Source organism: Bombina bombina, chromosome 5 (assembly GCF_027579735.1).
Source record: "Bombina bombina isolate aBomBom1 chromosome 5, aBomBom1.pri, whole genome shotgun sequence".
NCBI classification, from domain to species: domain Eukaryota; kingdom Metazoa; phylum Chordata; class Amphibia; order Anura; family Bombinatoridae; genus Bombina; species Bombina bombina.
Window position 1 is genome coordinate 965,778,822 of NC_069503.1, and position 27,986 is coordinate 965,806,807.

Consider the following 27,986-nt stretch of genomic DNA (forward strand, 5'->3'; position numbering starts at 1 on the left):
TATTCACCTAGTAAAACTATGTATTTTTTAGTAGACAACACAAGGTATTGAGCTAGGCCCTTTTGGTATATTTTATTCCACTGTTTCACCGCCAAATGCGCTTTTTTTGTAGTGTAGCTTTTCCAACCCACCTCCTCTCCATCCTGTGATTGCGATGTAGGCCCCCTGACCCTAATTTATTTGTTTTCTGTAGTGTAGTTTCCCTTCCCTCCTTCTCACTTCCAAACTTTATTTCTGTGGTGTAGGGCCACTCCCACTCCCTCCCTCCCCCCTCCGCCTCTGTGCCACCCACCCTCCTCTCTCCTTTCCTCCCGCACCACCCACCGGCACTGAAGGAGATAGTTACAGACAGTCTGTAACGATATGGCAATCTGCCCTCATTTGAAAACGGAGCAATGATCTGTTACCACATAAGGACAGATTGCCTGCAATTTAGGAACAGCAATCTTGGCTGTCACTTTCCAGTCAAGACTGTTGGGGCTTCCTGAAGCTGCAATGTATTATACACGTTTTGTGGTACGATGGGCTTCATACCGCATGACATGTATATATTTATATATATGTTGTATTGGGTTAATGGGTTAAATTAATTTATGCTCCTTCTATAGAACTAATGGAACATTGAGCTGCATTTTAAAAAAAAACAACACAGAATGCAATACTATATAACTGTGGTAAAAATCATAATATAAAATGAGCTTTTTAAAATGTTATACAAATGGTAAAAAAAAAAAAATCAATAAAAATAATTAGTAGAACCTTGCTTGATTGAATCACTGTTTGTTAATATTTTGGTAAATGCATTTTTAGTACTGACTGGAGGACCCTTAAATGAAGTCTATCGTTTACTCCAGTGCCATTTTCACTGGGGTTCATCGGATATCGAAGGATCTGAACATTCTATAGATGGAATTAAATATCCGTCTGAGGTAAAATAATGCAGTTAAAGTTTTTATATGATGCTAGCGTATAGTACTATTATTACCACCATTATAATTTATTTATAAAGCTCTAGACTCCAAGAAGATCAATAGAACAAAAGTTTTTTGTTTATATTTTATGTCACTTCAATATAGATTTGTTTTTATTGTAGGAGAATAATGAGGTCAATGTGCAAAAGAGTGTTAATATAAAGGGCATATGAAAACATAACATAGAAACAAATATTGATGGCAGATAAGAACAAGAGGCACAACTATTCTGTCTACATTTTCTATAAAGTGTAAGCTGAATTAATTTGTATATACACATATTAACACATAAATTCATATGTATATATATATATTTATATATATTTGTTGTCAAGTAGATGAAAACATGGAAAATCTAATTTATACAATATTCATATTTAATAAAGTGTTCAACTTTGTATGTACTATACGTTTTTCACATTCCAATGTTCTTTACATAGGGGAATAAGTATTATATTTACCTATATATACATATGTATATATCTATACCTATATATAATCATGTATATGTATAGATATGTATTTTACATAAATACCATCATATATATATATATATAAATATGTATTTATGAATAAATAGAACATATTCTTCTATGTGGAGAACATTGGAATGTGAAATATTCATATGCAGCCCCAAACCAGGACAGACACTCCACCATGTTTCACTGAAGGCCGCAAGCGCTCATTCTTCAATCTCTCTCCAACTCTTCTTCTCACATATTGTTGACGATTGAACCCAAACATTTTAAACTTATATTTGTCACCCCATAATACTCTTTTCCACTGATCTTCATCCCAATCTTTGTGAGCTTTAGCATATCTTAACCCTTTCACCCTGTTCCCCTTCTGAAAAAGTAGATTCTTGGCTGCTACCCTTCCAAAAAGACCATTACTGATCAAGCTTCATTGGACTGTAGAAGGGTCAACTTGGCATCCAATGAAGCTGCCAGATGCTGAGCCAAGTCCTTCTGGCCTCTCAAAGAAGAAACTCTGAGAAACTTCTCATCAGATTTTGCAAGTTTTCTTGTCCTTTCAGTCCTTTCTTTCCCTTGACCTCTCTCACAGCTTGAATACCACGTCTTGAGTATGCAGTTTGTTTGCTGATTTCCCTTTGAGATCGGCCTTGTGCTGATGCAAAAAAATTCTGTGAACTTTGGCATTTTGAATTGAATGATGTGATTGAAAGTTGGTATTATAGCAAGCTTCCAATAAATTAAACTCACATCACTTGTGTATGTAACGCTCAAGCATGCCTTGCACAAACCTGGTGTAATAGACGTTTTTCACAACAGTCATTTTGACATGAACTAGTCGGACAAATACAGGTGTTAGCAATGACATTAATTAGGGTTCCATTCCATTTAGGTTTACGAGAGCCAGGTTCCTGCTATTGCTCAAGTGTAAGGGGAGGTCACACTAAATACTTGCCACTTTAGCCTTTTTTCTGTTTTTTTTTAATACTGCATACATATACTCTGTATTTTTTGGTTGCATGCTAATAAATAGACTGAAAAATATTTATATTTGGTCATTATACCATTGCTAAAACAACAAATCTAATGGTGGCCTAAGATTTTTGCATAGTACTGTATATATATATAATATGCATGCATATATATGGGTGTGCATGTATGTATGTATGTGTGTGTGTATATATATAAATCGACATATCCCAGTCCGGCCCTGCACCTTCTCATATACCATACCCATTTAAATCATTATTAAAACATTTATTTTTATAAAAAAATATATTTCATTTTTAATATGTTTAAACATGAGTGCAATACTTTATTTTAATATGTTTTACATGTGTTTTGTACAAAAGTACAGAGCACACTAAAAAATGTCGGCTGCATTAATACCAGATTGTCATCTATTCTTAGTGCGGGGACTGCAATATATTCATGTTATACCCTGTGCTAACAATGGCGCTTCACTTGTAATGTAGGCCAACACAAATTAATATGTCTCGGGTAAAAGCACTAAGCATAGTACCTGTTTCTAAAAGTGTCTAAAGCTTTTCCACCAATCACTACAAATGTAATAAATAATCTAATTGCATATATTCACCAAAGTTCTGAAATACGGTAATGTGCAAAATATAAAGGGGTGTTTTTTTGTTCAAAATGGAATGTCAGATATTTTTATATTTTACTTGGGAATATTATAAAACAGGGAATATTTTTTCAGCAGGAAGAAAATATATCCTGTGATTAGTTGCAGATATGTGTCCTTGCTCTATATGATTATTACTGCAATTTTTTTAGAATTTTTAATTTGCTTTCATAGATGCATTTAGTTCACTGGAATGTACAGAAATACTCTTCGGCTGCAGAGGCTGCGAAACATTGCAATGGCCTGGCTGTTATTGGTGTATTCCTGGAGGTAAAATTCATATCTGATTACTGAACTTTGCCTGTTCTGCACTGCAAATGTATTCTCTTGCTGCCTGAAATACCTGTCTACCTGACGATACTTACTATAAAAACACTAGAATTAACCTGTTGCTCGCTGAGTACACGTGTATGACCCTACTTGCCATACACGTGGCTTTTGGAAAACTGCAGCAGTTACTTTTTCCCCCTGGATACTTATATCTTAACCAGCTTAGATTCTGGATTGTTTTCCTGTGTAATAGTTTGCATGACCTCTTGTTTCCCCCGATACATTTTATTGGGTTTACCTACTAATTAATCAGCTGCCTTACCTGTGTTATAATTCTTAGCCTACTATTATCCAGTCTACAGCTGATGTGCCTAACATTGCTTGCTTTATCTACTGCACTGGGTTTCAAAGCTTTTCTCAGGTCTCCCTAACAGGCCACATTTTAAGGATATCTGAACTAGAGCACAGGTGAAATAATCAGCTGCTGAAAACCTGGCCTTTTGGGGAGGCCTTAGGACAGGTTTGAAAACCAGTGATCTACTGCAACATGCATTTTTCCCCTTATATGTATATCTAGCCTCTTTCATTAGTTTAACAATACCAAGACATGAAAGTTATGATTTTGTGATAATCCAGCAAAAAAATGCTGACATAGCTAACGTGCCTCAAATAACCTATGGACTTTTAATTATACAAAATGCATTCTTTTTTTTTTCAGAAGTAGTTGTTTTACTACAAAATTCAGTAAGAGTTGCTCTGTGCCAAATGATCGCTTTACATATACTATCATCATATGATTGTTACAGAGCTTCCACACCAGGGATAGGCAAGGTGTCCGTACATGGACAATGGTGTCCGTGACTAGTCCGTGCAGTGTCCGCCACAACCTTAGTATATCTTTTCTTTCTGATTAAATAATAGGAATTTAAAAAAATATGTTGTGTGAATAAAGTTAGTGGCTTGTCAAGAGACTGCTAGCGATATTGGGTGATAAGGTATGGAATCTGTATCTGTATAATAACACCATCTCTATACATAGACACAGTAGTGACACTGGTACATGGGTATAGCCAGACAAGGGCTGGTTATAGGGTCAGTGGTATCTGCATCAGTATAATAATACCCAGCGCTATATAATGACACAGTAGTGACACTGGCACATGGGTATAGCCAGAGGAGGGCTGGTTATAGGATCAGTGGTATCTTTGTCAGTATAACACCAAGCACTATACAAAGACACAGTAGTGACACTGGCACATGGGTATAGCCAGAGGAGGGCTGGTTATAGGGTCAGTGGTATCTGCATCAGTATAATAACACCCAGCACTATACAAAGACACAGTAGTGACACTGGCACATGGGTATAGCCAGAGGAGGGCTGGTTATAGGATCAGTGGTATCTGCATCAGTATAATAATACCCAGCACTATACAAAGACACAGTAGTGACACTGGCACATGGGTATAGCCAGAGGAGGGCTGGTTATAGGATCAGTGGTATCTGTGTCAGTATAACACCAAGCACTATACAAAGACACAGTAGTGACACTGGCACATGGGTATAGCCAGAGGAGGGCTGGTTATAGGATCAGTGGTATCTGCATCAGTATAATAACATCAAGCACTATACAAAGACACAGTAGTGACACTGGCACATGGGTATAGCCAGAGGAGGGCTGGTTATAGGATCAGTGGTATCTGTGTCAGTATAACACCAAGCACTATACAAAGACACAGTAGTGACACTGGCACATGGGTATAGCCAGAGGAGGGCTGGTTATAGGATCAGTGGTATCTGCATCAGTATAATAACATCAAGCACTATACAAAGACACAGTAGTGACACTGGCACATGGGTATAGCCAGAGGAGGGCTGGTTATAGGATCAGTGGTATCTGCATCAGTATAGTAACACCCAGCACTATATAATGACACAGTAGTGATACTGGCACATGGGTATAGCCAGAGGAGGGCTGGTTATAGGATCAGTGGTATCTGCATCAGTATAGTAACACCCAGCACTATATAATGACACAGTAGTGATACTGGCACATGGGTATAGCCAGAGGAGGGCTGGTTATAGGATCAGTGGTATCTGCATCAGTATAGTAACACCCAGCACTATATAATGACACAATAGTGACACTGGCACATCCATATAGCCAGAGGAGGGCTGGTTATAGGATCAGTGGTATCTGCATCAGTATAGTAACACCCAGCACTATATAATGACACAATAGTGACACTGGCACATCCATATAGCCAGAGGAGGGCTGGTTATAGGATCAGTGGTATCTGCATCAGTATAGTAACACCAAGCACTATATAATGACACAGTAGTGATACTGGCACATGGGTATAGCCAGAGGAGGGCTGGTTATAGGATCAGTGGTATCTGCATCAGTATAATAACATCAAGCACTATATAATGACACAGTAGTGATACTGGCTCATGGGTATAGCCAGAGGAGGGCTGGTTATAGGATCAGTGGTATCTGCATCAGTATAGTAACACCAAGCACTATATAATGACACAGTAGTGACACTGGCACATGGGTATAGCCAGAGGAGGGCTGGTTATAGGATCAGTGGTATCTGCATCAGTATAGTAACACCCAGCACTATATAATGACACAGTAGTGACACTGGCACATGGGTATAGCCAGAGGAGGGCTGGTTATAGGATCAGTGGTATCTGCATCAGTATAGTAACACCAAGCACTATATAATGACACAGTAGTGACACTGGCACATGGGTATAGCCAGAGGAGGGCTGGTTATAGGATCAGTGGTATCTGCATCAGTATAATAACATCAAGCACTATACAAAGACACAGTAGTGACACTGGCACATGGTTATAGCCAGAGGAGGACTGGTTATAGGATCAGTGGTATCTGCATCAGTATAGTAACACCCAGCACTATATAATGACACAGTAGTGATACTGGCACATGGGTATAGCCAGAGGAGGGCTGGTTATAGGATCAGTGGTATCTGCATCAGTATAATAACATCAAGCACTATACAAAGACACAGTAGTGACACTGGCACATGGTTATAGCCAGAGGAGGGCTGGTTATAGGATCAGTGGTATCTGCATCAGTATAGTAACACCCAGCACTATATAATGACACAGTAGTGATACTGGCACATGGGTATAGCCAGAGGAGGGCTGGTTATAGGATCAGTGGTATCTGCATCAGTATAATAACACCCAGCACTATATAATGACACAGTAGTGATACTGGCACATGGGTATAGCCAGAGGAGGGCTGGTTATAGGATCAGTGGTATCTGCATCAGTATAGTAACACCCAGCACTATATAATGACACAATAGTGACACTGGCACATCCATATAGCCAGAGGAGGGCTGGTTATAGGATCAGTGGTATCTGCATCAGTATAATAACAGCCAGCACTATATAATGACACAGTAGTGATACTGGCACATGGGTATAGCCAGAGGAGGGCTGGTTATAGGATCAGTGGTATCTGCATCAGTATAATAACATCAAGCACTATACAAAGACACAGTAGTGACACTGGCACATGGTTATAGCCAGAGGAGGGCTGGTTATAGGATCAGTGGTATCTGCATCAGTATAGTAACACCCAGCACTATATAATGACACAGTAGTGATACTGGCACATGGGTATAGCCAGAGGAGGGCTGGTTATAGGATCAGTGGTATCTGCATCAGTATAATAACACCCAGCACTATATAATGACACAGTAGTGATACTGGCACATGGGTATAGCCAGAGGAGGGCTGGTTATAGGATCAGTGGTATCTGCATCAGTATAGTAACACCCAGCACTATATAATGACACAATAGTGACACTGGCACATCCATATAGCCAGAGGAGGGCTGGTTATAGGATCAGTGGTATCTGCATCAGTATAATAACAGCCAGCACTATATAATGACACAGTAGTGATACTGGCACATGGGTATAGCCAGAGGAGGGCTGGTTATAGGATCAGTGGTATCTGCATCAGTATAATAACATCAAGCACTATACAAAGACACAGTAGTGACACTGGCACATGGTTATAGCCAGAGGAGGGCTGGTTATAGGATCAGTGGTATCTGCATCAGTATAGTAACACCCAGCACTATATAATGACACAGTAGTGATACTGGCACATGGGTATAGCCAGAGGAGGGCTGGTTATAGGATCAGTGGTATCTGCATCAGTATAATAACACCCAGCACTATATAATGACACAGTAGTGATACTGGCACATGGGTATAGCCAGAGGAGGGCTGGTTATAGGATCAGTGGTATCTGCATCAGTATAGTAACACCCAGCACTATATAATGACACAATAGTGACACTGGCACATCCATATAGCCAGAGGAGGGCTGGTTATAGGATCAGTGGTATCTGCATCAGTATAATAACAGCCAGCACTATATAATGACACAGTAGTGATACTGGCACATGGGTATAGCCAGAGGAGGGCTGGTTATAGGATCAGTGGTATCTGCATCAGTATAGTAACACCCAGCACTATATAATGACACAGTAGTGACACTGGCTCATGGGTATAGCCAGAGGAGGGCTGGTTATAGGGTCAGTGGTATCTGCATCAGTATAGTAACACCCAGCACTATATAATGACACAGTAGTGACACTGGCTCATGGGTATAGCCAGAGGAGGGCTGGTTATAGGGTCAGTGGTATCTGCATCAGTATAGTAACACCCAGCACTATATAATGACACAGTAGTGATACTGGCTCATGGGTATAGCCAGAGGAGGGCTGGTTATAGGATCAGTGGTATCTGCATCAGTATAATAACACCAAGCACTATACAAAGACACAGTAGTGACACTGGCACATGGGTATAGCCAGAGGAGGGCTGGTTATAGGATCAGTGGTATCTGCATCAGTATAATAACACCCAGCACTATATAATGACACAGTAGTGACACTGGCACATGGGTATAGCCAGAGGAGGGCTGGTTATATGATCAGTGGTATCTGCATCAGTATAGTAACACCAAGCACTATACAAAGACACAGTAGTGATACTGGCACATGGGTATAGCCAGAGGAGGGCTGGTTATAGGATCAGTGGTATCTGCATCAGTATAGTAACACCCAGCACTATACAAAGACACAGTAGTGACACTGGCACATGGGTATAGCCAGAGGAGGGCTGGTTATAGGGTCAGTGGTATCTGCATCAGTATAGTAACACCCAGCACTATATAATGACACAGTAGTGACACTGGCACATGGGTATAGCCAGAGGAGGGCTGGTTATAGGATCAGTGGTATCTGCATCATTATAGTAACACCCAGCACTATATAATGACACAGTAGTGACACTGGCACATGGGTATAGCCAGAGGAGGGCTGGTTATCGGATCAGTGGTATCTGTATCAGTATAATAACACCAAGCACTATAAAATAATGTTTTTAATTTCAAATGTACCTTGGTGTCCTTAACTAAGGTCTGTACTTTTGAAAATGTCCACCACAACCTTTGTCTGTGCCTATCCCTGTTCCACACGCATTATCAAAAATGTTATGTCTCACTTTTTTTTATTTATTGATAAATATCACTTATGTCATTTCATAAAATTGTTAAATTCTGTCATGTCATTTAATATATCTTCTTTCTTAATTTATAGGTTGGAAAAAGAAATCCGGGAATAGAAAATATTATTGATCACTTGGATAACATAAAAACAAAGGCAATTTTCTTTCCTTTCTCATTAATATTAAAACTTATAAATGCAGACACTACTTAGTCAAAGTTTATAGGAATATAAAACACATTTTTTTTCTTTATTGATTCAGATAGAGCATGCAATTTTATGCAGCTTTCTAATTTACTCCTATTATCAATTTGTCTTCATTCTCTTGGTATATTTATTTGAAAAGCAGGAATATAAGCTTAGGAGTCGACCCATTTTTGGTTCAGCACCTGGGTAGCACTTGCTGATCGGTGGCTAAATGTAACTACCAATCATCAAGCTCTACCTAGGGTGCTGAACGAAAAATGTGGGTTTCATATCCCTTTAACATGACCCTAGGGGGCTGATTTAACAAATGTCTGTCCGACATGAGCCGCTCAGCAGATTATGTTCGACAGACATCGCTGAATGCCGACAGTATACGCTGTCGGCATTTAGCATTGCACAAGTAGTTCTGGTGAACTGCTTGTGCAATGCCGCCCCCTGCAGATTCACCTAGCGGGGGGTGTCAATCAACCCGATCGTATCTAATCTGGTTTATTGCTGTCCACCGCTCAGAGCAGGTGGACGAGTTAAGGAGCAGCGGTCTAAAGACCGCTGCTTCTTAACTCCTGTTTCCGGCAAGCCTGAAGACTTGCGCGGAAACAAGGGGAACAAGGGCAGAATGGCCTAGATCTCAAGTTGCATAAATAGAGCATGTTTTAGAAACAAATCTGTAACAAAGAGTTTAGTGTGCTGAGGCAGGTCACAGTTAGTGTTTATTACAGGGTCTGGGGTGACTATAGGATCTACAGGAAATTGATAGATGCAAGCTTGAAGAAAATACTATGCAGTCTTTTTTAGATCACTGTCGGCTAGATTACGAGTCTTGCGTTAGGCTTAAAAAGCAGCGTTGGCTGGTCCCAGCGCTGCTTTTTAACGCCCGCTGGTATTACGAGTCTTGCAGGTACAGGTGTACCGCTCACTTTTTTGGCCAGACTCGGAAATACAGCAAATCCACTTATGTCAATTGCAGATCCTATTTTTTCAATGGGACTTGCATAGCGCCGGTATTACGAGTCTGCCAAAAAGTGAGCGGTAGCCCCTCTCCTGTCAAGACTGGTACCGCATTTAAAAGTCAGTAGTTAAGAGTTTTACACTACAACGCCGTAGCATAAAACTCTTAACTAAAGTGCTAAAAAGTACACTAACACCCATAAACTACCTATTAACCCCAAAACCGAGGCCCCCCCCCCACATCGCAAACACTTAAAAAATTTTTTTTAACCCCTAATCTGCCGAACCGGACATTGCCGCCACTATAAATATATTAACCCCTAAACCGCCGCACTCCCGCCTCGCAAACACTAGTTACATTTTATTAACCTCTATTCTGCCATCCCTAACATCGCCGACACCTACCTACATTTATTAACCCCTAATCTGCCGCTTCCAATGTCGCCGCCACTATATTAAAATTATTAACCCCTAAATCTAAGTCTAACCCTAACCCCCCTGTAACTTAAATATAATTTAAATAAATATAAATACAATTACTATCATTAACTAAATTATTCCTATTTAAAACTAAATACTTACCTATAAAATACACCCTAAGCTAGCTACAAAATAACTAATAGTTACATTGTAGCTAGCTTAGGGTTTATTTTTATTTTACAGGCAAGTTTGTATTTATTTTAACTAGGTACAATAGTTAGTAAATAGTTATTAACTATTTAATAACTACCTAGCTAAAATAAAGACAAAACTACCTGTAAAATAAAACCTAACCTAAGTTACAATTACACCTAACACTACCACTATAATTAAATTAATTCCCTAAATTAAATAAAATTATCTTAAGTACAAAAAACAAACAAACACTAAATTACAGAAAATAATAAAAAACTACAAGATTTTAAAACTAATTACACCTAATCTAATTCCCCCTAACAAAATAAAAAAGCCCCCCAAAATAAAAAAAGCCCTACCCTACACTAAATTACAAATAGCCCTTAAAAGGGCCTTTGCGGGGCATTGCCCCAAAGTAATCAGATCTTTTACCTGTAAAAAAAATTACATATCCCCCCCCCAACATTAAAACCCACCACCCACACAACCAACACTACTCTAAAACCCACCCAATCCCCCCCTTTAAAAAACCTAACACTAACCCCCTGAAGATCACCCTACCGGGAGATGTCTTCATCCAACCAGGCAGAAGTGGTCCTCCAGACGGGCAGAAGTCTTCATCCAAACTGGGCAGAAGTGGTCCTCCAGACGGGCAGAAGTCTTCATCCAGACGGCATCTTCTATCTTCATCCATCCAGCGCGGAGCGGGTCCATCTTCATGACATCCAACGCGAAGCATCCTCTTCTTTCCACGGCTATGACTGAATGAAGGTTCCTTTAAATGACGTCATCCAAGATGGCGTCCCTTCAATTCCGATTGGCTGATAGAATTCTATCAGCCAATCGGAATTAAGGTAGAAAAAATCCTATTGGCTGATGCAATCAGCCAATAGGATTGAGCTTGCATTCTATTGGCTGATTGGAACAGCCAATAGAATGCCAGCTATAATATAATGTTGGTGTCGGCGATGTCGGGGGCGGCAGATTAGGGGTTAATAAGTGTAAGATTAGGGGTGTTTAGACTCAGGGTTCATGTTAGGGTGTTAGGTGTAGACATAAATGTATTTCCCCATAGGAATCAATGGGACTGCGTTAGGAGCTTTACGCTGCTTTTTTGCAGGTGTTTGCAGGTTTTTTTCAGCCGGCTCTCCCCCATTGATTCCTATGGGGAAATCGCGCACGAGCACGTTCAGCCAGCTCACCGCTAACGTAAGCAGCGCTGGTATTGAGGTGAGATGTGGAGCAAAATTTTGCTCTACGATCACTTTTTTGCGGTTAACGCCGGGTTTGTAAAAACCCGTAATACCAGCGTTGACTGTAAGTGAGCGGTGAGCATAAACTGCTCGTTAGCACCGCATCGCCTCTAACGCAAAACTCGTAATCTAGGTGTGTGTCTTTCACAGAGCAAAAATATCCTGTAGTATATCAATCTGGTCCTGAAAGACACAGTGCAGCCCCAATATAGGGCTATATTACGAGTGGAGAGCTATTTTTTGTTCCTGCTTTCGTGTTAACTTCGCTAGACGGCGGCTTTTGCTGCTCGTCTGGTTGGGCTTATTATAAGTTGAAAGTAAAAAGTTAGCATGCAAAAAGTTGAACTTTAAATATTGTGACCATGTATTCTACCATAGATGTCAATGGAGCACACAAACTGCAAAAAAAAACTAACACCCATACTCGCGTGCTAACTTGATCGCATTTATTCAAGTGCGCTAAACCCAACATTAATTATGAATATTTCACATTCCATTGTTATTCACATAGAAGAATATGTTCTATTTATTCGTAAATAAATATTTCTATATATATCTGATGAGTTTTTGGTAAAATATATAGCTATATATATATATATATATATATATATATAGGTATAGAAATATAATTATATATAGGTATAAATATAAACAGATATCAGATATATATATATATAAATATATCAGTTTTATGCAACTTTTTTGTCTTGCAAATCAATTAAAAAGAGCTCTGAAGTCACGCTAACCTGACGTGTTAAACTTGATTGCGCTCAAGTAAAAGCATTTTCTTTTAACTCATAATATTCTGTTGCGTTCAAAGAGCTGATAAATACTACCTATCGCTTGCATACTGCAACAGTTAGCGTGCCACTTAATCTAGCCCATATAAGGGAAAGCAACAGACACCATGGGTGAGATTACATATGCGGCGTCACCTGAAAAAGCCGGCGACGCCAGTTTTTAGTCCGGTATTGCTATCACATATACAGCGCCGCATGTAAATGCGGCACGTATATTTCAGCTGTCGCCCGCTAATTTTACTCACATAAACTAACATAGAGCCGCATCGCAAGTCGGTATCATATATTCAGCGCAAGGACTTATGCGGCGAATATGGAGAAATTTTACTCCATTTTCATATCGCCACACATAGGCAGGTGCAACAAGCTTTGCGCTGAATATATGAGCACTGTAACTCCCTGGAAGTTTGAACAGCCTATATGATTTCAGTAGCTCTCATCCTATTGGCTGATTTGAAAATTTCAGCCAATAGGAATGCAAGGTACCCCAAATATAAAATGGGTACCCTCCATTCAATCTTGAGTGTGCGGCTGTGACCGCATGAAGAGGATCCTCCACACTGGATGTCTCCACGGCCGGAATTCATGTTCCGCGGCCTTCTCTGCTCTGCGCCGCCTTCGACCTGGATGAAGATAGAAGAGGTCCCCGCACTGGATGAAGATGTCGTCGCCTGGAAGAAGACCTTCTCTGCCGGACTTCAAGAACGGTGAGTATCTATTTGGGGGTTAGACTTAGGCTTTTTTTTTTTTTGGGGTGGGTTTTTTTTTTAGATTAGGGATTTTTTTATTTTAATGGGCTGCAGAAGAGCTCATTACCCTTTTAAGGGCAATGCCCATACAAATGCCCTTTTAATGGGTAGCTTAGGTATTTTTAGTGTTTTTTTATTTTGGGGGGTTTAATGGGTGGGGGGGTTTACTGTTAGGGGGGACTTATTATTTTTTTTAGGTAAAAGAGCTGATCACTTTAGGGCTATTGGTAGTTTTTATTTTAAGGGGCTCTTTTATTTTTATAGGGATATTAGATTATTTTTTAATTTTTTATTTTTGATAATTTTGTTTATTTTTTTCTGTAATTTTAGACTTTTTTATTTTTTTGTAATTTTAGATGTATTTATTTTAATTGAATCTTAGTTTTTTTTAAAAAAGTAATGTTAGTTTTTTTTATTTTAATTTTAACGTAGTATTTTTTATTTTATGTTATTGGGGTTAATTTTGGGGGTGTTAGGTTAGGGGGCTTAGTGATTAAATTACTTATTTGCGTTGTGGGGGATGGTGGTTTAGGAGTTAATAGGTTAATTAGGTTTATTGCGTTGTGGGGGGACGGCGGTTTAGGGGTTAATAGGTTAATTAGGTTTATTGCGATGTGTGGGGGAGGCGGTTTAGGGGTTAATTGTGTAATTAGATTTATTTCAGTGGGGGGGGGGGTGGCGGATAAGAGGTTAAAAGGTTAATTAGGTTCATTGGGATGTGGGGGTGGCAGTTTAGGGGTTTATAGTGTAATTAGGTTTATTGCGTTATGCGGGATGGTGGTTTAGGGGTTAAAAGTGTAATTAGATACGTTGAGATGTGGGGGATGGCGGAGTAGGGGTTAATTATTTTATTAGGTAGATTGCGATGTGGGTGAATAGCGGTTTAGGGGTTAATAGTTTTATTGTTAGTTGCGATGTGGGGGGATGGCAGGTATAGGGGTTTTGACATGTCTGATTTATTTTTGGGAGGTGTGTTAGACTTTTACGTGCAATGTAAAAAAAAAAAAAATATTTTCTTGGGTGCCCTCAGTTTCTAAACTGCCGTAAGTCACTGACGACATTGCCAGTTTATCCAACTTACGGCAGGTTATGAACTGCCGGCGCCGTATATGTGATTCCCCGATGTGTGAGGTGAATTTACGGGCGATGCGGGTTTCAGCAATTGCGCTGAAGCCTGCACCGCATATGTAATTTCGCCCCATGAGTATGCTTCTGCTTCTGTGGGCATCAACAGTGAGGTCCAGTTGCCCCCTTTAGCCATGTGAGCAAAAAAGGTATTATAGGGTCCACTCATGTAATTTAAATATAACTGTTTATTAAACGGATATACAACTTTTTATAAATTCCTCATGAAATATATACATATTAATAAATAATAAAAAAACATTTGCAATATATGTCAATTACTTATTTTGCTCCCTTTCCTGTAATTTTCAAATTCCCACAAAAATTGTGATTACATACTCCAGAGCAATGATAGTGTAAAAGAGTTTGCCCAAGCACAGCAACAGACTGCTAATAAAAGCAAAAGGGTGGAGATGCTGTCACTATTATTATTATTACTGTGTAGTTCCCATTACTATAAATAGGTATTACTCATTTTGGGCTGTTACTATGTTGCTGTAAAATGCTTAATTACGCATAGGATTTGAATCCAGTGTGAACCACACAGTTCATAGCAAATTTAAATATGTGCTAAATATTTCACTATCAATTGTGGCTGGACTGAGATCCTGCCCTTTGTAGAATTTTAAAAATGCTTTTGTAACCATGGTTACCAGAAGCCATTAGGGGCTGTTGAATTCCACCAATGCTTATTTGTGTATTTCTGCTGGTTGGCATCCATAATTTTGCTTGGATGATTCTTTTAAGCAAAACCTAACCAGTGATATTTCTAGGGGGCTGCTACAATCCCCATTATTTACTCTTTCACCTGAAAAACTACCTAATTAGGTAAGGTACCTGCCCAAAATTTTCAACACAGTGCTGTTCTACATGTCTAGTTTTATACAGAGAAAGGAGATTAAGGGGCCATGAATTAAAGTGTCATGATTTAGGCAGAGCATGCAATTTTAACAGATTTTATAATTTTCTACTATCAAATCTACTTTGTCCTCTTAGTATCCTTTGTTAAAAACTGCATACCTAATTAGGCTGGAGAGCAGCACTGCAATTCTGGGAGCTAGCTGGTGACTGGTGGATATGCACATATGCCTCTTGTCATCGTCAGATGTGTGCAGCTAGGTCCCAGTAGTGCATTGTTTCTCTGGAGCTGACTTTTAACTTGCAGGGGTTAAACACATAGTTAAATGCAAACACAAGTGCAATAATAAACTGCTTTACCACCATACATCATTTTCTTTTTGCATAGGGATTTATGGTAGCAATTAATATTCAACTTAAATGATAGCATTGTAGTAAACATTTTTCACCCCAACCCCAAATTTTAGGGTTTAAAACCACCCCTGGGTCCTGGGTTTGTACTTGTATGCTATATACATTTATCTCATATTTATTGAGTTGTAATGCATGAATTTAATATCTTTACTAAATAAAATCATTAATGTATCTCATAGGGTAAAGAAGATACATTTACTGAATTAGATCTTTTAAGTTTGCTGCCTAAAGACTTACAATACTGGACATATCCTGGGTCACTGACTGTTGCTCCTTTTAGTGAATGTGTTACATGGATTATTCTTAAGGAGACAATAACTATCAGCACAAAGCAAGTAAGTACTATACAGTCTCTTGTCCCAGGAAACAATAAAGTTTTAAATTAAAAATCAAACACTTAAAGGACCACTCAATGCAGTAGAATTACATAATTAACAGGTACATTATAAAAAGACAATGCAATAGAACTTACTCTGAATTTCAAATAAGCAGTAGATTTTTTTTCTGACAAATTTATTTTTCTCTCCCTTTTTCCACTCCATGTATCATGTGACAGCCATAACCCAATCACAGACTAGTATATGTATACCCTGTTAGTTTGTGCACATGCTCATTAGGATCTTGCTCCCCAGAGAGGGTAAATATAAAAAGACTGTGCAAAATTTGATAATTGAAGTAAATTAGAAAGTGTCTTAAAACTGCATGCTCTTTCTGAATCATAAACGTTTATTTTGACTTGAGTGTCTCTTTAAAGGGACACTTAAATTCAGAATTAAATTTTCATGATTCATATAGAGCGTGCAATTTTAAACAACTTTCTAATTTATTTATACTATTAAATGTGCTTTGTTCTCTTGATATCCTTTGTTAAAGAGTAAATGTAAGAGCAGAAAGGCACTACTGGGAGCTAGCTGGTGATTGGTGCCTCTTGTCATTGGCTCATCAGATGTGTTTAACTAGATCCCAGGAGTGCATTGCTGCTCCCAAGGATACCAAGTGAATGAAGCTAATGCGATAAAGGAAGAAAATTGGAAAGTAGTTTTATACATGAAAGTTTAATTTTGTCTTTACTGTCCCTTTCTCTTCAGTGTAAAGTATAACTCATTTGCTTCTGATTTAACTTTGCACTACCAAACTTTAAAAAGAACTTTCTGTTCATCACTAATTTGCACTTGTGAGAAATATATGAGACAAATATTTGCTAAAATAGTTGTAGTGTGTGGTTGGCAGCATGAAACCATGATGCACCACTGTAATGGTGATATTTACTTAGGCCGCGATGATCGAAACATCATCAAAGTGGCAACATATTAAAAATGGATCTGTTGCAGGATCGAGATTGCCTGTGGAGAGTCGCTTTATTATACATCTCTGTGGGTGGCGATTCTTATTTTTAAAGCAGCATTGCCACCTACTTTGAAGGTGTAATATAAATGACGCTTTACACAGTATTGTATGTCAATATAATTTACATTTGTTAACAAAAACTCAACATCTTTTATTAGTAGTGAATGTAGGACATCAATAATACACATTTAGGAGCTGTGGGTATGTAATACATGTATATCCAATGCTTTATTTACAGGTATTTTAGTGAATAGTGTTATAAAATAGGCTTTCTAGTTTTATTTATTTATTGCCGATAAGTTCTCTCTGTTCTAAATGGGTTATACAGGTGGCCCTTGGTTTACAATGGTTCAATTTGCACCGTTTCCGAATAACAACCTTTTTTTCAGTCATGTGACTGCTATTGAAAAGCATTGAGAAGCTGTGCATTGATTAAAATAGCCAGTAGGTGGAGCTGTCCGCTTGTGTTGCAGCAAAGATATGCAAGCCAAGTAAGCTGAAATTAATCAGTTTAACCAGACCTGAGCTATCGAGCAGCTTGCAAAGGTACAAGATCTTCCTGTCTATAAATCAGTCCAGATTGGAATGCATAGAAAGAACTGTTTGCAGAAAAATGCAAGTAACGTCTGTGTGTTGTGTGATTATTTTATTAGGTTTATAATGCTGTTTAGCAAATGTTTTTGTTCATTAAACTTAGTTTAATTATATATTCTGTGTTGTGTGATTATTTTATTAGGTTTATAATGCTGTTTAGCATTTAAAGTCTTAATTTCAAAGCTTTAAAAATAATGTATTAGGTGTTACTTATGCCAATTTTGAGAGGGGCCTAGAACCTAACTCCCTCACTTCCCATTGACTTACATTATAAACTGGGTTTCAATTTACAATGGTTTCAATTTACAACCTATCCTTCTGGAACCTAACCCTGGCTTAACTGAGGGCTACCTGTACTTATAAATATTGTGACCACACTATAATTAATATAGTACATGTTTGTTACAGTATAGTCTCAATATTATAACAGTGAGAACTTATCAACCAATGAACATTTGTAGAAAGAACAAAGGTGATACAGCTGTATTCATTTTAGTCATTCAGTACATTTAAAAAAAGCTTTAACAGCTAACATTTAGATGCCGCTCTTTCTTCCAGATGGCAAAATGTTTGAGTACAATGTATCTCTAATCAAGTAACGCTTGCTCAGAAATCTAAAATGTTTTCTCTCTTTACAGCTAGAAAAATTTCGCAGTGTCCTCTGTACATCAGAGAATGAAGATCCATGTCCCATTTTGAAAAATAATCGATGTATTCAGCCTCTGGAAGGCAGAATAGTCAGATCATCATGGTGGCAAAATAGAACCTTTTCAACTACTTAGGCCTAGATTACAAGTGGCGCACTAGTGCTAGCTCGAGATTACATGTGGTGCACTAGTGTTAGCTCGAGATTACAAGTGGAGCACTAGTACTAGCTTAAGATTGCTAAATGGCGCACTAGTGGTAGCTCGAGATTACAAGTGGCGCACTAGTGCTAGCTCGAAATTACAAGTGGTGCACTAGTGCTAGCTCGAGATTTCAAGTGGCACACTAGTGCTAGCTCGAAATTACAAGTGGTGCACTAGTGCTAGCTCGAGATTACAAGTGGTGCACTAGTGCTAGCTCAAGGCACAATATCAGTATCGCTGGACTGCACTAAAATTAGCGTGCAAATTGATTACTAGTCCATAGTAAAACAACTTTACCAGAAAAGGGGATATTACAAGTTGAAAGTTATGGATTGCACACTAGCAAAAAGCCCAATAGCTCTAGAATATTTAGCTTGACCTGAAACCTTAAGCAAACACTAATTTATAAACATTTTTTAATAAAAATATGGTTATTATTGAAAGTTTTTTTTTAAAAAAGAGTTAAAAAGGGATAGTATATGGCAAAATGTTTGATTCAGAAGGGTTCAAAAGTATATATATATATAAATTAAAATAACACTTTCTTCTAAGTGAAGAACATAGTTATTTAAACTATCCATAATGCACCTTTGGATCTAGCACAGTTGGTCTAGGGCAGTTTCAGTTTAGCACGTGATCAATAAATATACAAAGTTTTTAGTGCGCCCCATAGAAGTCTTGGGGGGGGGGGGGATGGAGTTTGCACAGTTGCAGACATTTTGCTTTCGTGCTAACGTTGTACTTTACCTTATAATACCAGCGCTAACTAGGGAGCTCTGTTGTTTTACCATGAGCGTACTAGTGCTCACAAGCGATAACAAATTATCGCTCCACTTGTAATCCAGGCTTAAGTGTTTAACCTTTGTAAAGGGATTTTAATGCTATACTAAAAAGCATTCTTTTATTAACTTCATAAGAAGAACTGCTGTGTAGCTCTTTGAACTATTTAAATGAAGGTTAGTTATTTTTTAACAGAAAGACATATCTGAGATTTATGCATTTCATAAGAAAATACTGTTGCAATTGTTTGGATTTGTAACTACAGTGTCATTTTTTTATTTAGCAATAAAAATGACATACTGTGTGTTTTCATTATGAGCCTGGTCTTTGTTTGATACACAACTTTTGTCAGGGAATATATATTAACTATACATTTAATTAGTTAATTTGAAGCTTTTAAAATTATTAGTCTTTATATTTCTACATAAAAAAATATCATCCAAATACAACTATTGGGATAGTACATCAATAAATGTGTCCATCAGCAAGCAATACAATTCACAGATTTGGATGTATAGATTGTATCAAATATACCTAATGAACAAAAAAACACCTTTATGAGTCACAGTGCATGTTCCATAAATGACAGGAGCATAATAATAGCAATGGCCTCACCCTAAACAATTCTCCTGTTGTGGTATGAGTAGGCTGACCATATTGCCGCTTTAAAAAGGAACACATATGAAAAATACATATGTCAAGGTTCTTATAACAGAACATTATTTAAAGCATTTCTTTTAACAGCCCTGACATATGTATTTTTCATATATGTCCCTTTTTAACCCCTTAACGACCGAGGACGTGCAGGGTACGTCCTCAAAAAAAAGGCAGTTAATGCCTGAGAACGTACCCTGCACGTCCTCGGTGTGGAAAGCAGCTGGAAGCGATCCTGCTCGCTTCCAGCTGCTTTCCGGTTATTGCAGTGATGCCTCGATATGGAGGCATCCTGCAATAACCCCCCTTGGCCATCCGATGCAGAGAGAGCCACTCTGTGGCCCTCTCTGCACCGGACATCGATGGCCGGTATCGTTGGTGGGTGGGAGCTTACGTGGGAGGCGGGTGGCGGCCATCGGTGCGCTATGTGGAGTGGAGGGGGGCGGGATCGGGGGGGCGGGAGCTACGGGGGCGCGCATGGGAGCGCGCGCGTGCACGGGGGTGGTGGGCGGGCGCGTGCACGGGGCGGGAGCGGGTGGGAACCGCTACACTACAGAAAAAAAAAAGTTAAAAAGTAAAAAAAAAAAAAACTTAAATGCAATCTAAGGGTTTTGGAAGGGGTTGGGGGTTGGTCTCGGTGGGGGGGGAAAGCTACACTACAGAAAAGGGAATTTAAAAAAAAAAAAGGCTCATTTTGTTACAAAACTGGGTACTGGCAGACAGCTGCCAGTACCCAAGATGGCGCCCATTATTGCAGAGGGGAAGGGTTAGAGAGCAGTATGGTGGGGGATCAGTGAGGTTGGGGTCTAAGGGGGGATCCTACACATCAGCATATGTAAATATGCTTTTTTTTTTTTTTAAAAAAGGGCCAAATACCTTTTATTTTAGTACTGGCAGAGTTTCTGCCAGTACTTAAGATGGCGGGGACAATTGTGGGGTGGGGGAGGGAAGAGAGCTGTTTGGGAGGGATCAGGGGGTCTGATGTTTCAGGTGGGAGGCTGAGCTCTACACTAAAGCTAAAATTAACCATGCAAGCTCCCTACAAGCTACATAATTAACCCCTTCACTGCTAGCCATAATACACGTGTGATGCGCAGCGGCATTTAGAGGCCTTCTAATTACCAAAAAGCAATGCCAAAGCCATATATGTCTGCTATTTCTGAACAAAGGGGATCCCAGAGAAGCATTTACAACCATTTGTGCCATAATTGCAGAAGGTGTTTGTAAATAATTTCAGTGAGAAACCTAAAATTGAGAAAAAATTAACGTTTCTTTTAATTTGATCGCATTTAGCGGTGAAATGGTGGCATGAAATATACCAAAATTGGCCTAGATCAATACTTGGGGTTGTCTACTACACTACACTAAAGCTAAAACTACCCCAAAAAGCTCCCTACATGCTCCCTAATTAACCCCTTCACTGCTGGGCATAATACACGTGTGGTGCGCAGTGGCATTTAGCGGCCTTCTAATTACCAAAAAGCAACACCAAAGTCATATATGTCTGCTATTTCTGAACAAAGGGGATCCCAGAGAAGAATTTACAACCATTTATGCCATAATTGCACAAGCTGTTTGTAAATAATTTAAGTTAGAAACCAAAAGTTTGTGAAAAAATTTGTGAAAAGTGAACAATTTTTTCTATTTGATTGCATTTGGCGGTGAAATGGTGGCATGAAATATACCAAAATGGGCCTAGATCAATACTTTGGGTTGTCTACTAAAAAAAAATATATACATGTCAATGGATATTCAGAGATTCCTGAAAGATATCAGTGCTCTAATGTAACTATCGCTAATTTTGAAAAGAAATGGTTTGGAAATAGCAAAGTGCTACTTGTATTTATGGCCCTATAGTTTACAAAAAAAGCAAAGAACATGTAAACATTGGGTATTTCTAAACTCAGGACAAAATTTAGAAACTATTTAGCATGGGTGTTTTTTGGTGGTTGTAGATGTGTAACAGATTTTGGGGGTCAAAGTTAGAAAAAGTGTGTTTTTTTCCATTTTTTCCTCATATTTTATAATTTTTTTTATAGTAAATTATAAGATATGATGAAAATAATGGTATCTTTAGAAAGTCCATTTAATGGCGAGAAAAACGGTATATAATATGTGTGGGTACAGTAAATGAGTAAGAGGAAAATTACAGCTAAACACAAACACCTCAAAAATGTAAAAATAGCCTTGGTCCCAAACGGACAGAAAATGGAAAAGTGATGTGGTCATTAAGGGGTTAAAGCGGCAATATGGTCAGCCTAGGTATGAGGCTTCTAGTGGGAGGTAAATATAACAAAAAGAGGCCACTGCATCTTACGTAATAACGTAATTTCTAACATATCATACATCTGAAAGATATATAGTTGGGTGGTAATTGGGTATGTTTGTTTATGTGTGTGTATATGTGTGCGTGTGTGTATGTGTTATGTATTTTTGTGTGTATGTGTGTATATGTTTGTGTGTGTGTGTATGTGTGTATGTTTAATTGTGTATGTATGCATATGTGTTTGTGTGTGTGTATGTTTGTGTATGTTTGTGTGTGTATGCTTGTGTGTGTGTATGTTTGTGTATGTTTGTGTGTGTATGTATGTTTGTGTGTGTGTGTATGTTTGTGTGTGTGTATGTTTGTGTATGTTTGTGTGTGTATGCTTGTGTATGTGTGTATGTTTGTGTGTGTGTGTATGTTTGTGTGTATGTGTATGTGTAATTGTGTATGTGTTTGTGTGTGTATGTTTGTGTGTATGTGTATGTGTAATTGTGTATATGTTTGTGTGTGTATCTTTGTGTGTATGTTTAATTGTGTATGTATGGATATGTGTATGTTTGTGTGTGTATGCTTGTGTATGTGTAATTGTGTGTATGTTTATGTGTGTGTTTGTGTGTATATACAGTATGTGTATATTTTTTGTGTGTGTGTGTGTGTATAAAGGTTATACTTTAAACTGCATTATGGAGCTATTTATGTAAACCATTGCATATGACCTCATCTAGCTGCTACTAAGTCTTATGCTATAAAACAGTTAAATACAGGTCTGAACATATTCTTATATATATGACTCTAATGAACAATATTGTGAGATGCTAACTGATGCATAAGCAGTAGCCTTGATCACTATCTACACAGAAAGAGATGGACGACTAATGGATACTGTATCTCATTAATATCTGCTGATACAAGTTAACTATCTACCTGTATCAGAGTGTCAGAATAGGTAATCCAACAGCAGTTGTCATAAATAAGCACTCTTTAAATGAAAAACAATTATGGTGCTCCTCTATTCTGCTTATATTGTTAAACGTTTGCTTGATGATCATGCCTTGAACAGATTTGGATAATTGCCTTTATCAATAAACCTATCATGCCTGGAGGTGAACTGGGGTCCTCAGCTTGCTTAGCCTGTGTGCTATATGTGATCTGTTGCAGAGGCTGGTTTTCAATGTTATAACTTTTGTGTTTTGTTGTTTGTCTTTGGCTCCACCTATCTGTAATGAGTGACAGAGAAAATGTACAATAGATACAAAACGGATTCAAATCAGCATCCCTGTATATAGGTGCAGCCAACGAGTCTCTCCCAAGACTCGCTTGACAATGAAGTAGAAGAAATAGGTGGCGCTCCTTCTTTGGATGTAACCAAGATGAAATTTCAAAGGAAACAAACAACACAATAGTGTGATATCTTCACAAGAGCGCAGTTCTAAATGGAATGTACTCTCAAGAGCTTAAAATGGCTATCAAGCCTTTATTGGATCCACTGTTGACAGAACAGACATCATCAACAAAAAAAACAACTCAATGTATTGTGAGATTATAAAAACAGCTTTAATAAATAATAAAAACAGACAAGCATTAAGTACTGGGCTCTCGTTGCAAAGATATCACACAATTGTGTTGTTTATTTTCTTTGTGATTTCATCTTGATTACATCCCCTGCAAAGAAGGAGCACCGCCGATCCCTTTTACTCCACCTATATGTAGCTGTAGGCTTTTTGCAATTCAATTACTACCTGTCTATATAAACCCAGCACTTCCCAATTATAGAGTTATCTTTGAGTGTGTTTGTTCATGCTGTTGCTTTTCTACTGGACTCTGACCTTGGATTATTTTCAAAATAGTGCCCAGTAAAATAAAATTGCTGATTTCATTTCTCTCCTTGCCAGCAAGTTTATTGTGCCCTTTAAGTTTATTATGCTGGGTCTGGGTCACATACCTCCAAGCATTTGCCAGATGACTTCCTGAACGCCTGGACTAAGTAAGGGTGACTTGTGGGAAGAGTAATGGTGTTACATGGGTGAAGCCGTAACTAGCATGAATGAGTTTGTGGATAATATGTGAGTGGGGTTGGGTGGATGTGGGCAGAGATTGAGTAGCCCCTCATTTTACTTTGGAAGCCGAGACATTTATAGAAAGAGGAAAGTTGTCAGAGGCTCAGCAGGGCAGAGATCCCAAACTGTTACAATACCAAATATGCAGGGCACTTGGCAGCTTTGGGGACACTGTTAGTATTAAGTGTAGTTGAGTGGCTAAAAGAGGTTATTGCAGTGGAGTAGGTCATGTTTAAGGTTAAAGTGCTATTATAATCACACCTATGTAATACTGGTTCCAGTGTGGTCGGAACTCCCTATAGGAGCCACTATAACAAGCCTCATATCGTACTTTGTCACTAAATAATAGATGGGTGTGGTTCAGCTATGAGAAACTGAGAATTCAGTCAAGTTTATGCTTTCATTCAAAATGGAGCCCATGAAATGCATGAAAGTGCTATTAAAACCATAATTTCAGGGCAATGGGGCCAGACGCATTGCTTCAGCAAAACAATGCTGTTATTGACTAGACTTGTTAATTTAACTAATGTCTTATTAAACATTCAATTTAACCCACAAAGCATCATTCAAAGAAGCATGGGATAGTCAAACATTTTTTTTTATTGAGGCTCTAACAAGAAAAATACATTACAAAATTGTAATCCATATGGAAAGGTACTGACAACCAGTTGACAATAACAATATTTCAAACAGACCTATATGAGTCCTAAACAATGTGAACCCTTAAGTTAGCAAACAAAATAACATACCTCTATTTTTCTTTACCTTCAATGAAAATATATATGAGGTGTTTGAAACAAATACAGTTCTATAGGTCAATCTGTCCACGCATAACTCTTACAATATAAAGCTCCTGAAGATATTTGCAGCCTCTCTTGGACTGACAGTTCTATATATACTAATCATTAAAGGAACACTAAACACAATATATATTTCATGCATCTAATTACTATGGAACCTAGGTTACACTGCAGGTATCTGAAGTTGAGTTGATGCACACATGCAAACACATCAGCACTAGAATATAGTGAAAGGAAAATTACAACATGGCGGCACTGATGACTATTGAGAGGTAGGTAATGACCTCAATACTATGCTTATAAAATGTTTTTCGGGTCAGTTCACAAGTGGTGCACTATTTAGCACTTTTGCTCAAGTGTAAACACTGCCATAAGTAAACTTTTAATGCATGCGGTTTAGCGCATGTATTACAAGTTGAAAGTAAATGGTTTGCACATGAGCAAAACAAAACGCGCGCTAACTTTAGGACATCAGATATCACAACCGCATTCATTTCTCCCCATAGACTTTAATAGAGAACCCCTATTCCCCCACACCCCAACATCGCCAGCACTATAATAAAGATATTAACCCTTATTCTGCCGCTCCCCAACATCGCCACCACTAAATAAAGTTATTAACCCCTAAACCTCTGGCCTCCCACAACACCACCACTAAATTAACCTATTAACCCCTAAACCGCCAGCCCCCCACATCGCAAAAAACTAAATTAAACTATTAACCCCTAAACCCAACAACCCCCTAACTTTAAATTAAAATTACAATATCCCTATCTTAAAATAAATTAAAACTAACAATTAACCTAACATAACTATTATAATAAAATTAAAATAACTAACAATTAAATAAACTAAATAACACATTAAAAAACCTAACACTACTAAAAAAATGTAATTCTAAAATTACAAAAAATATAAAATACTAAATTACAAAAAATAACAAACACTAAATTACAAAAAATAACAAAGACTAAATTAGAAAAAATAAAAAATGAAATTATCCAAAATAAAAACAATTACACCTAATCTAATAGCCCTATAAAAATAAAAAAGGCCTCCCAAAATAAAAAAAAACCCCTAGCCTATAATAACTGGATATTCAAATCAGCCAATAGCATTTCAGTAGCTCTCATCCTATTGGCTGATTTGAACAGCCAATAGGATTTCAGTAGCTCTCATCCTATTGGCTAATTTGAATTTCAAAAATCAAATCAGCATATAGGAATGCAAGGGGCACCATTTTGAAAAGGCTCCCTTGCAATGAAGATTCAGTGTACGGAGGTGACTGTATGAAGAGGACGCTCCATGCCGGATGTCTTCAAGGATGAACCCACTCCGCGCCGCCGGGATAAAGATAGAAGATGCCGCCTGGATGAAGACAGAAGACGCCGCCTGGATGAATGAAGACCTTGCCACCTTGATGAAGACTTCTTGCCGCGTGGATGTCCGGACTTCAGAAACTGTAAGTGGATCGTCGGGCTTAGTGTTAGGTTTTTTTTTACTTTTTTTGTGTAGGTCTTTTTTTTTAGATTAGGGTTTGGGCTTTTTTAAAAGAGCTAAATGCCCTTTTAAAGACAATGTTTTTTATTTTTGGGGATTAGTTGGGTCATGGGTTTTACTGTTGGGGGGGTCTTTGTATTTTTTTACAGGTAGAAGAGCTGATTTCTTTAGGGCAATGCCCTACAAAAGGCTCTTTTAAGGGCTATTGGTAGTTTATTGCAGGCTAGGGTTTTTTATTTTTATAGGGCTATTAGATTAGGTGTAATTATTTTTATTTTGGATAATAATCGCCTAGATTTAGAGTTTGGCGTTAGCCGTCAAAAGCAGCGTTAAGGGGTCCTTTTTACTGCCCGCTGGTATTTAGAGTCAGGCAGGGTCTACCGCTCACTTTCTTTCCGCGACTCAAGGCTATCGCAGATCCCCTTACGTCAATTGCGTATCCTATCTTTCAATGGGATTTGCCTAATGCTGGTATTTCGAGTCTTGGAAGAAGTGAGCGGTAGAGCCTCTACCGACAAGATACCTACTGCCAAAAAAAGTCAGTAGTTAAGAGCTTTATGGGCTAACGCCGGAACATAAAGCTCTTAACTTCTGTGCTATAAAGTACACTAACACCCATAAACTACCTATGAACCCCTAAACCGAGCCCCCCCCACATCGCCAACCCTATAATAATTTTTTTTAACCCCTAATCTTCCGACCGGACATCGCCGCCACCTACATTATAGCTATGAACCCCTAATCTGCTGCCCCTAACATCGCCGACACCTATATTATATTTATTACCCCCTAACCTGTCCCCCCCAACGTCACCTACCTACACTTATTAACCCCTAATCTGCCGACCGGACCTCGCCGCCACTATAATAAATGTATTAACCCCTAAACCACCACACTCCCGCCTCGCAAACACTATAATAATTGTATTAACCCCTAATCTGCCCTCCCTAACATCGCTGCCACCTACCTACAAATATTAACCCCTAATCTGCCGCCCCCACCGTCGCCGCTACTATTATAAAGTTATTAAACCCTATACCTAAGTCTAACCCTAACACCCCCCTAACTTAAATATAATTTAAATTAATCTAAATAAATTTACTATCATTAAATAAATTATTCCTATTTAAAACTAAATACTTACCTATAAAATAAACCCTAATATAGCTACAATATAACTAATAGTTACATTGTAGCTATTTTAGGATTTTTTTTTTTTTTTATTATTTTTATTGAGATTTTTTTGGTAATAACAAT

The 27,986-nt window shown here is 38.3% G+C and overlaps 1 protein-coding gene across 1 annotated transcript in view; it reads left to right on the forward strand.

Annotated features, from left to right (window-relative positions):
- Positions 1–19,767, forward strand: part of LOC128661025 (carbonic anhydrase 1-like) — a 37,701-nt gene extending 17,934 nt beyond the window's left edge. Inside the window, exons 3-7 of the mRNA XM_053715170.1 lie at positions 811–929; positions 3,261–3,356; positions 9,008–9,070; positions 16,063–16,218; positions 18,463–19,767. Coding sequence (XP_053571145.1) covers positions 811–929; positions 3,261–3,356; positions 9,008–9,070; positions 16,063–16,218; positions 18,463–18,606 — 578 coding nt within the window. The 3' untranslated portion in view covers positions 18,607–19,767. The remainder of the gene's footprint in view (positions 1–810; positions 930–3,260; positions 3,357–9,007; positions 9,071–16,062; positions 16,219–18,462) is intronic.
- Positions 19,768–27,986: the final 8,219 nt, after the last annotated feature.